Genomic DNA, 12224 nt, shown 5'->3' on the forward strand with positions numbered 1-12224 from the left:
GGACAGAGGAGCCTGACGATCTACAGTCCATAGAATCACAAAGAGTTGGACACATCTGAAGCAACTGAGCACGTGAGCACAGACCGAGTGGCCGCCTGCAGTTGTAGAAAAGGCTACAGGAGATAGACAGGTAACTGAGTCCCTGCACGCTCTGGGCCTTCCTAGAAATGGAAGGGTCATCACATGGCTTTGAGCACTTGGCATTCTGGAGATGAGCCTCTGAAGAAACTGAGTTTATTCACAGATGTCCTCATCGATAGGGAGCTTTCAGGGATAAGAAAACAGGTACTAGAAATAATTTGCTGTTCCTATTAAAGATGTTGCATGAATGTTCAATGAAGTAACCAAGTATCATTTGAATTCAAAGTAGAAGAGGAGGGCAGAGGATGAGATAGTTAGATAGCATCACAGACTCAATGGACATGAGTTTAAGCATACTCTCTGGGAAATGATGAAGGACAGGAAAGCCTGGCATGCTGTAGCCCATGGAGTCACAAAGAATCACACATGACTTAGCGACTGAACAACAACAATAATTATTTGAATATGTAAAAACATAACCTGTAGGTAAAAGTGTAGTAAACATGGATCTTCTGGAGCTGCTGGGGGTGGGGGGCAAGTGTGTTTTTATTTGAAAACATACACCCTTTAAATCTGGCAGTCACTGATTCAGAATCTTGTAGAATCACCTCAATTTCATCTAATGTTATTCTTATTAATAAAAGCAGTTGTTTGACATATAACTAAGTGCAATCTGATTTTTATGACTTTATAAGCCTATAAATATATAAATGCATTCTAAAAATTTGAACATAATATATACAGTCTGATGCCAATTATGTTAAAGCATGTGAATGTATGTAAAGACAAAAGAGAGGACTTATCCTAAAATGTCAAGAATGGTTAACTGTGTCCAAGTGGTGAATTTATGGGTGATCTTTAGTTTCTTCATTGTGCTTTTCTCTATCCCATTCTTTAAAAAAAAATAACATGTTAATTTTATCATCAAAAAAACAGCAATTTAATGTGTGTCTTTTTCTTTTTTCTGTTTCTTTCCCCCCTACACTCCCACATTGTTAGGCCTTCCCTGGTGGCTTAGATAGTAAAGAATCTGCCTGCAATGCAGGAGACCCAAGTTCCATCCTTGGGTTAGGAAGATCCCCTGGGGAAGGGAATGGCATCCCGCTCCAGTATTCTTGCCTGGAGAATCCCATGGACAGAGGAGCCTGGTGGGCTATAGTCCATGGGGTCACAAAGAGTCAGACACCACTGAGCAACTAACATACTTCCCATATTGTTGGCAGAAGAGTAGTTGATAAACCACTCGGAAAACAACTTGGATATACCCAGGAGAGTTGAGGATGCCCCTCCCCTGTGACCCAGGGGCTTCACTTTCAGAGGTTCATCCTCAACAGAGAACATGCCTGCAAGGGTGTCTGTGGCTGCAACAACTGTAACACTGTAAAGCTGCAGGACTAGAAATGAGCTGAAGCCCTCAGTTGCAAATGAACATATTGCAGTAAATACACGTAGTGGAAAACGTAAAGCGGTGGAACAGAGTAAGCAAGAGCTTCTAGTGTCTCCATGGATAAGCCTCAAAAAGTAACATTGAGCATCACAATGTAAATGTCCTTAATGCCATAGAACTATATACTCAATCCATAAAAAGGTAAATTTTATGTTGTATATATTTTACCATAATTAAAAAAACAACCACATAACACTGAATCAAAAAGCAACCTGTAGAAATAATATATACAGGATGAAATTTAACTTGTGAGCCCAAGCTATGTAATTAGTTATGGGTAGACATATGTTTTTAATAGTACTCAAAATAAACACGGGAATGATCAACACTAAGTTTAGGATACTGGCGACTTCTACGGAAGGAAAGAGGGAGGTGGCGTCAGAGTTAGTAATTACACAGCAGACAACTGGGTCTGGAATGTTTTGTGTGTGTGCACTCAGTGGTCCAGTCTTGTCCGATTCTTTGCGACCCCGTGGACTATAGCCCACCGCTATATCCCATGGACAGAGGATTTCCCAGGCAAGAATACTGGAGTGGGTTGCTGTTTCCTCCTTCAGGGGATCTTCCTGACCCAGGGATCAAACCTGCATACCCTGTGTCTCCTACATTGGCAAGCAGATTCTTTACCACTGTGTAACCTGGGAAGCCCCCTGGAATGTTTTATTTCTGTAAGATATCTGAAGCAAATAGAGTGGCAAAATGTCAACACTGAAGAAGGCTGGCCAGTAGGTATGGGAGTGTTCATTGTGTTATTCTATTTTTCCATATACTTGAAGGGTATCATCATAACAGACCTACAACCTGTGTCAGACTATGTGTCTGCTTTTCCCCACCTGGCCAGGACCTTGGTAGTGGTCAATTTAGGGACCAGGTGTTTTTGGTGGGGTGGCCAATGGCATAAACTCTCTAGTTGTGGGATCCATTCTTATTGCTCAGAGCTTAAATAACACACAAGGCAGAATCCAAATGTGTCTCTCTTTTCAAGCCCACACATTTTCAGGTTGCTCTACTTGTCTAAGTTTACAGCAATGGTAAGTAAAATCCAGTGTTCACTGGCCTTGAAGATCTCTGTCGTTTGCAGGAAATGCTCTGCTGTATCCTTGTGCTTTGTGCTCCGACAGTTCAGCGACTTTGAAAGCTGTTTACTCTGTGAAACGGCTGCTCCTCTCCTGACCTGACAGCTAGGAATGGGTGTGCTCTTTCACTGCAAAAACCCAGGTTCAATTGTGACTTACCTCAGTGGTGGGGCTGACTCAGATTCTCTGGGTTCAAATCCTGGCTCTCACATGCAACTTGCTTTTGGATTATTTTGGGTGCTACAGCAGTAAAAAGGGATTTCCCAGGTAGCTCAGCTGGTAAAGAATCCGCCTGCAATTCAGGAGACCCCAGTTTGATTCCTGGGTTGGGAAGTTCCTCTGAAGAAGGGATAGGCTACCCACTCTAGTATTCTGGGGTTTCGCTGGTGGCTCAGACAGTAAAGAATCCGCCCGAAATTTGGGATACCTGGGTTTGATCCCTGGGTTGGGGAGATACCCTGGAGGAGGAATGGCAACCCACTTTAGTATTCTTGCCTGGAGAATCCCCATGGACAGAAGAGCCTGGTGGGCTACAGTCCACGGGGTTGCCAAGAGTCAGATGTGACTGAATGACAAGGCACAGCACATAGAACATAGCAGTAAAAAGGAGATTAAATAATAAAGTGAGTTAAATTACTTAACCACAGCAGCCGCCTGCTAAGCCCTCAGCAAACCTTCTCATTTATTCTCATGGTCATAGTTACTGATCCTCTCTGGCCCTCAGTTCCAATGGTACCCTTAGCATCAAAGGTAGTTTTTTGATTGTCAATCAATTTGCTGTCCCTCCTAACAAAAATGGTGACTAGGAAAGCGTTAAAAACATTGACTGATGTGAACCTCTGCCCCCTCAGAAAAACTCTCCCTTGGGGGTCTCTAAAATATTGTGTTCTTTAGGTAAATCATTGGCTTATGAGTTTGTTAATGTGCTATGGGGCTTTTTGAGGCAGGCATTGTGTCTTCTTCTTTCTAGTCACCAACCCTGGCCTGGCTCCTGGATGTTTGATGAATGAATGAATGACTGTAGTCAATAGCATGTTGGTTCTCTTAATGTTAGACATTCTTGGTATTGCATACTTTTGATATATCTAGATCTTGTATTGGTGAAATCCCATATTTCTACATGAATGGGCCTATCTTTTTTTATGTGTGTTTTTTTCTGGATTATGAGTCTTCAAGTTATTCAGAAGAAAATTACTCTATGTATTCTAGAGGGTAACTACTGATGATTTTTCATGTTTCTGTCTTATTAATTAATTTGGAAAATACTTCTATCCAATTTACCCTGATAATCCAAGGACATGAGTTTTTATTTCCAAATATTCCCTCTCTGAGGGAGTGTTAATTAATAAGGAAAGTGTGGGCAACTGGCTCTCCTTTGTCTTTATTCCCTGGTACCTTCAAACAAGGACTAGTGGTGCTAGTGATGAAGAACCCAACGGCCAATGCAGGAGACCTGGGTTAGACCTCTGGGTTGGGAAGATCCCCTGGAGAAGGGCATGGTAACCCACTCCAGTAATCTTGCCTGGAGAATCCCATGGACAGAGGAGCCAGGAAGGCTATAGTCCACAGGGTCATAAGGAGTCAGATACAACTGAAGTGACTGAGCATGCACGCACACACCGTTAAACAAAGAGAAATCAAGATCCTTTTCTATAACCCTTGAATTAAGAGCAATTTATCAACTCATAATCCAGAAAGTTATCTTTTTAATTCCTAAATGATTATATTTTCACTAAAAGCATAAACTTGGAATACCCCATTACAGGATGGGTTGATAGATAAAGGACAATGTTTTAGACCATTCACTGAAATTAGCCATGTTACAACTAGCTGTACTTTATCTGTGTGTAAATCATTGGAATTTGTGGTGATCCCCCACCTCCAGGTGCAGAGTCATTGACTGCCAAAGCTGGAGGTCATCTGGTCCAGTCTTTTTATTTAATTAAAACCTGAGGCTAGTGATAAAGGGATTTTCATTGGAGCAAATTTGTGTTGATCCTTTTCAGCAGAGGATATTATAAAACTAAACAATAATAAACAGGCTAACAGTGGCAAAGGGTCCAATTTTTGTTTTATCTCCCTCCCTAATTTTTCTGCCTCCTTTCAACTCCCTTACTGTGGTGAAACACTCAAAAGATGAGGAAAAAGAAGAAAGAGTGAAATTAAAACTAGGTTTTTGGTTCCTGAAAAACTGAAGCTTGTATATGTTTCAAAAGCCACACTTCTGAAATATCAGGCTCATAGCATACTGTAACACCTTTCATGCTTGTTTTTAGATTAATGACTATCAAGTGGTTAATCATTCAGGGGGTTTCCTTTCACAGACTAGTAGGAAAGCTGGGGGGATGAGGGTGGGGCTTCCCAGGTGGTACTAATGGTAAATAACCCACCCACCAATGCAAGATATATAAGAGACTTGAGTTCAATTCTTGGGTCAGGAAGAACCCCTGGAGAAGAAAATGGCAACCCACTCCACTGTTCTTGGCTGGAGAATCTCATGGACAGAGGAGCCTGGTGTGCTATAATTCATAGAATCACAAAGAGTCAGACATGACTGAAGTGACTTAGCACACACACAAGAAGGCTCTGGAGCTTATTCTACAAGGTGGCCCCAAGACTGACAGCAGAGTGTTCCTTCCCCTCTCTGGTACCATCTGGGTCCAAAGTGGAAGGATGGAGAAACAATAGCCAGAGATGCAGATGACCATAGTGATGGGTCAGGTACCCCTACCTACCCTTGTACATGGGTTCCCTTGACCTTGACAGACATTTGTCACACAAAACTCCATGTCCCTGTTTAGAAATTTTGACCCTATTTGAGATAAGATGAAGTGCTTGCATTGCAGTTTTTTTAGAAAAGAAATTCATTCAAATATTTACTGAGAATCTACTTTGTATTGAGAATTGGTCTAAACAGAAAGATGAGTGAGATCCACTCTGCTCTTTACAGAGTTAATTATAGAAGGCTTTTTTACCTGCAGAGAGAAGGGCCTTTTGGTGGTAAAACAAATTGTTTGGGTCCCTGTCCTCATGCTTTAGACACATCATGTGTCCTTAGCCATTCAGTCGTGTCCAGCTCTTTTTGACCCCATGGACTGTAGCCTGCCAGGCTCCTCTGTCCATGGGATTCTCCAAGCAAGAATACTGGAGTGGGTTGCCATTTCCTTCTCCAGGGAATATTCCTGACCCAGGGATCGAACCCACATCTCCTGCATTGCAGGTGGATTGCTTACTGCTGAGCCATTGGGAAGGCCCTTTAAACACATCACTCTGCCCTAATAACCACAAGGACATCAGTTAGTAGCCTCAGATATTAGTGAGTAAATTGGAAGTGTCTTTTACAAATACATCTTGTTTACTTTCCAAGTGCTTTTTCAACATTACATCATAAATACGAGGTCATATTGTTATAAATAATAACAATCAGCACCAAAAAACTCATCTTCTCCAGCCAGAGGTAGATGTTTTGAAAGATAATGGGACATGTTAAAGTCTTGCAAATAATTCCATGTGATTAATAACAGGATTTGACAATGTAGTCAAAAATGCTAATTGAATTGCTTTTCTCTCAATATCTCATTAGGAAGGAAAGACCAGTCAAATTAGGTAGTTGGAGTTTAGTAGCCTGATACTAAGTTGATGTAAATTAACAGTAAATATTTGAAAACAACAGAGGAAATTAAAAAAAAATTTTTTTTAAAGCTTGAGTAATTGAATCCTGATTCAAAATGGTATTTAGCAGTAGAATGTAATATACTACCTACAGCTCAGTATATTATCTATCATTATCTTTTGAACCCTGTAATTGGACAAACAGGAAACTATTCATAATAATAAGTTTGTTCAAAATCATCTGTTTGCTGGAGTCTGGGTGCACAGTGCAGTCATACTGATCTGAAGACAAAACTGCTTACTTTGGCCTTCCCACTGTTTGTTCATCACTGTTCCCACAAACTACAGCAGAACCACACACCTGGAGAGTCCAAAGCGTCTTACGCAAACCATCGAAAAGTAGTCATTTTCCCCCCTGCAGCCCGTGAATAGGCAACACAAATCTTTATTTTCTGCAAGACGGGTGCCACTGAACCTGACCCAGCCCCTTCCCGGGGTGTATGTGCACAGAGCTATACTGAGCCCAGAACACGGGCAAACAGATTGCCTCCTGGAATTTTCATTAGATCCAACCACTTAGCTGTTTTATTTATCCTATCTCTGGTTTTATTTTTCCGTGATTCTTTGGTAGTTATGTCGCCTCTATCACAGCTATCCAAACATCAGGTCACGAAGGGCTCCTGCACACACAGGGCTCCTTCTAAGAGATTTAAATGGAAAGGCAACCCAAGTCATTCTTGGTCTATTTTCAGTATTCATTATCAATAAAACAAAAGATCAGCATTTTCATGCTGTGTGAAGCCTTCAGGGAAGTGCAGTGTTGCAGTCATTATCTTTAGATCAGGCTGCAGCCTACGACCTGAAGAGGAAATGATGAGTCCATCAAAATAAAAATAAAATAATGAAAGGGTTAGAGTCACAGAATGGGCTGCTGACTGTCCCCTGCATGGCTCCCTGAAAATGTCCCTCTGAATGCCTAGATGGTAAAAACCACAGATCACAATGGAACATAAATTCACCTCGTAATGAGATTAGTAGGCAGGTGAAATAAACGTCCTGCTGTTACACTGGAGGCAGGCTCTAATCTGGTGTTTTCCTTGGAAATGATCATTTCCTTTGCAACAGGGGAACAGTGGATGCAACCCATTTAAATTCGACAGATTCTGTTTTGCCACCATTATTTTTCATCGTGCTGTGTCTTTTTAATGGCAACCTTGAGGAGGCATTTAAATGAGTTGTGAGTCTTAAAGACTATTACCAAAGTAAGTTATGGGGGTCTGTGCTCATGATTATCAATCATGTTTCCCAGATCCCCCTTTTAAGAACATAGTGTAACTCCTGTTCCTCTTTCTAAACAGAAGCTCAACTTTGGAAAAGGTGTGGTGACCCCCAGAGTCCTCTCACTCTAGCTTTAGGAATCAAAGGTAGAATAGACTCACTATTGTATTTGGAGTTAAAAAAAAAAACAAAAAAAACTTTTACCGCAACTCTACTACTTAAAACTGCTGGAAACAAGTATCACATACTAAAAAGCCTTAAGAAAATGCCCAGATCAGGTGAACCCACATAGTCTTTGAGTAGAACAAAGCCCTCGAGTATGAAGCTTGATTGCAAGGGACTTCCTTGGTTTTCAGCAGAAGGCAATCTCACCTGGTGTACAATGCACTCCTCTCATTAAAAATGCAAGATAGGATCTCCTCGTGGATCCTTTCTACAGAACCTGGTGGAGTTGGCTCCATTGTCCTTAGCAGTGAGTGGCATTTAATCAAAGCCTCTGTGAAACAATCTCAGCATTTCCTGAGCTCTGTGAAGGCATCAAGCGAGTTAAGAGGTCCTTTCAAAGGAATGGGAGACCAGACTTTGAATTTAGGAGTATTTGAAGCTTCTGCATAGAAGGTACAAGCAATGTAATGGACACCTATTTTCTCTACTTTTTCTAGGACTCAGGCTAAAGACGTTCCTACTTCTCTGTGAAACTGCGAATTAGGAATAAATCATTTCCTAGTACCCTAATGCATGGCATTTTGGCATAATGTTTTTTCTAAGGCTGGAAAGAGACCACAGAAAACATTTGCATTTTGTAGTATGTGTTTTACTGTGGATGTGGTGGTTTATGAACAATTTTTTCACCTAGGGAAACAATTCCTTTTCTGCCATTGATGTTTCCATTCAAAAACTTGAACTGCAAATTCAGATACTTTGAAGGAGAAATTATTTTGGGGCCCAGTTTAACAAGCTTTTTCCTTCAACTTTTCATGTCTCAAAGTTTAAATTATATCTCTCCACTTGTGTATTTTCTATACATTGAATTTGCAAGTGTCAGAGAGTTTAAGTCAATTCTCCTCCCATTCTCATAATTTCCTCTGCTTTCTGTTAACTCTTTCCTCATCAGATGAAAAGTTGAAGGAAAGATAGATTGATTTTCTGTTAGATAGGTGATCCTATTTAGCTATGCTAATTGGTACTGTCTTCCAACTTTTCATTTGCATAACTCTTCCTCTTCATATCTGTCCCCCACTCCTTGCTGTACTTCTGTGTTTATAATTTAAATTGCAAACAGAATCTGAATCCACTTTGCCAGTGTCCAGTATATCTGGTATGTGTTAATAATTATCTAATGGTCTCCCATGTATTAAACTCAGTTAAAGTTTCATGTCAAATAATCTCCCTGAAGGAATTTCCAGAATTATGTTTGCTTACCTCATACAAGTGAACTTGTTCTTGGGTTACAGCAAAGATCAGTAACACGTTATTTTGCACCAGTTTGTCAATGAGTTGTCCAATTGTTGGATATTCCTAAAATTTAACACATAGATTTTAAGTATCTTCTTAACAAAACTATATAAAATAAAGGAATATTTCTTTCAGAAATATCTTACTGAGTTTGGCATTTCAGTTCTCACAGGCATTATTGTGTCTGTGATGCCGAGTAAACAAATACACAATTAGCATTATTTTCTTAATTGGTTTAGTAATTGTTTCCCAGATCTTGTAAGTCCATTTAAGTTCTCAGAGTCAGTGCCTGTCAATGTGGAGTATTACGCTCTGTCACCTCCAAGGAGATCACTAAATTTATTTAAAGACTTACAGCATGTCATCTTTTCAAGGATAGAGATGCATGTCTTCTTCTAAGTGCCACTTGCCAGCAGGCTCATATTGTTGGGGAGGTTAGAACTGAGGGAGGAGCTGTTAGACTATGATGAATGTGACCCAGGTGACCCTTGCAGCTCTGCCTGGAATTGGATGGGGCGGGGTGCGGGTTGAGCAGGAGCGAGCCTGCCGAGGAAGGACACACTGCAGTTCCTAAATCCCTCTGACTTGAGATGTTCCTGCGCAGTTCTCTGGTTTGCTCCTACTGCCTTTTTGATGTCATGAACTGGTTTTATGGGATGCTGCAATTTTTACAGGGCAGTTGAAAGCACATTGTACTCAGTTTCTTTCTGTTTCATTGAGGCATTCATTCCTGAGTGATATGAGCATTTTAAAAAATAAAGTCATTAATTATCATATTGGCAGATGACCTTTACTTTCCAAGACTAGAAAACATGAAGCCCATTTGCCTGGCCTGACTGCAAAGGTGGATAATATACAAAAGGGAAATTCACATTGACTTGTTTGCAGACCACTCCCTAATGTGAATTTCCCTTTTGTCTGTTATGACTGCAGACAACTCAAGTACAGGAACACTGACAAACAGGCCTTCTTGTACGTGAACGTGTTCCCTGCATATATTCTCAGCACTTCAGGAATATTTTTCTAATGTGTTCTTCTCCATTCAAGTTGAGAGGAAAGTATAATTTTATCTAAGATACTCAGGTCAATTACCTAACTGCAGATCTGGCTGTGTGATGCATGCTTTCTATCCCATTTGGATTTTTTTTTTTTATTACAGGATATCAGTAGAATCCAGATAGTATAAAGCTTCCTGAGTCTGACATTCTCAGCCTCCTCTGAGTTTCAATTGCCCAAACATTAAGTATCCTTCACCCTTAAGCCTGAATTCCTCTGGTACTGGTTTCTCTTTCTCTCCATATGTTTTTCGACCGTCCAACCGCTGTGCCTGTCTAGCCAGGATGGCACCATGTAGCCCTCCATAGGCAGGTGAATATGACTTTCTATTTGGTCCAGATATGCTGGTTTAACTCCCACAAATACATTGTAAGTTCCTCAAGGCCTGGGATCATGTCCTGTTATTTTGCGGCCCCAGGAGGCTGGCCCAGCGTTGAATGCATAGGAGGTGCTCAAAGGCCCTGGGGACTATGCTACAGGCAAAGAACTAGCCCACGGCTCTGCATTGTAGCAGCTTGCTCAGCAAGAATGATTCAAACAGGTATTAGAGGAGAAGGTCATATCAGGTAACAGGCACTATTTGCTTCTGTTTTCCTGTGTTTTCTGAGATGTCTATTATGGGGCATTTGAATATTTGCAAGAAAAAAATAACAAGACAAGTATATATTTCTCAGTTTCTTATCCCTCATTGACCAAAATACAAAAATGTGGCTACCCTCACTGATCTTATAATATGGAAAGACAACCTACATGACTAAAACATATATAAATTTGATGAACGCTACTGATCAAAAGTTGGGCTTCCCTGGTGACTCAGATGGTAAAGAAACTGCCTCAAATGTGGGAGACCTGGGTTCAATCCCTGGGTTGGGAAAATCCCCTGGAGGGAGGGCATGGCAACCCAGTCCAGTATTTTGCCTGGAGAATCCCCATGGACAGAGGAGCCTGGTGGACTACAGTCTATGCTGTCGCAAAGAGTTGGACATGACCGAGAGACTAAGCACCTTGATCAAAAGTTCGGTAGAAACATCCATGTTGAAGTTTAGAGATTTAGGTCAAGAAATGGTAGCAGGTAATTTACAAACCATTCAGTTCAGTTCAGTTCAGTTCCGTCTCTCAGTCATGTCCGACTCTTTGCAACCCCATGGACTGCAGCACACCAGGCCTCCATGTCCATCACCAACTCCCGGAATTTACACACACTCATGTCCATTGAGTCAGTGATGACATCCAACCATCTCATCCTCTGTCATCCCCTTCTCCTCCTGCCCTCAATCTTTCCCAGCATCAGGATCTTTTCAAATGAGTCAGTTCTTTGCATCAGGTGGCCAAAGTATTGGAGTTTCAGCCTCAACATCAGTCCTTCCAATGAACACCCAGGACTGATCTCCTTTAGGATGGACTGGTTGGATCTCCTTGCAGTCCAAGGGACTCTCAAGAGTCTTCTCCAACACCACAGTTCAAAAGCATCAATTCTTTGGCACTCAGCTTTATAGTTCAACTCTCACATCCATACATGACCACTGGAAAAACTATAGCCTTGACTAGACGGACCTTTGTTGACAAAGTAATGTCTCTGCTTTTTAATATGCTGTCTGCTGGTGCTGATGCTGCTATGTTGCTTCAGTTGTGTCCAACTCTGTGTGACCCCATAGACAGCAGCCCACCAGGCTCCCTGTCCCTGGAATTCTCCAGGCAAGAACACTGGAGTGGGTTGCCATTTCCTTCTCCAATGCATGAAAGTTAAAAGTGAAAGTGAAGTCGCTCAGTCGTGTCCGACTCTTAGTGACCCCATGGACTGCAGCCCACCAGGCTCCTCCGTCCATGGGATTTTCCAGGCAAGAATACTAGAGTGGGTTGCCATTGCCTTCTCCGAATATGCTGTCTAGGTTGGTCATAACTTTCCTTCCAAGGAGTAAGCGTCTTTTCATGGCTGCAATCACCATCTGCAGTGATTTTGGAGCCCCCCAAAATAAAGTCAGCCACTGTTTCCACTGTTTACCATCTACTCGCCATGAAGTGATGGGACTGGATACCATGATCTTAGTTTTCTGAATATTGAGCTTTAAACCAAATGAACCATTAGATTTTAAAAAACTAATTGCTGATACTATAGTAAGCATTTCTATACATTATCTCACTTAAATATTTTTAGAGAATGGGTTTTCCAACCTGATATTAAAATTCTGCATTCTCTTTCCTTTCTCTTTCTCTGTCCT

At 41.3% G+C, this 12224-nt stretch overlaps 1 protein-coding gene across 3 annotated transcripts in view; it reads right to left on the reverse strand.

The window, feature by feature from the left end:
• The window catches only part of ITGB6 (integrin subunit beta 6), a 138083-nt gene that overhangs the window by 52710 nt on the left and 73149 nt on the right, over window positions 1–12224 (reverse strand). For all 3 annotated transcript variants that reach the window (XM_065931623.1, XM_065931622.1, XM_065931621.1), the window contains exon 10: window positions 8917–9012. In XM_065931623.1, the coding sequence (XP_065787695.1) occupies window positions 8917–9012 (96 nt within the window). The remainder of the gene's footprint in view (window positions 1–8916; window positions 9013–12224) is intronic.

The sequence above is a fragment of the Muntiacus reevesi genome, chromosome 3 (genome assembly GCF_963930625.1).
Source record: "Muntiacus reevesi chromosome 3, mMunRee1.1, whole genome shotgun sequence".
In the NCBI taxonomy this organism is placed as follows: Eukaryota; Metazoa; Chordata; class Mammalia; order Artiodactyla; family Cervidae; genus Muntiacus; species Muntiacus reevesi.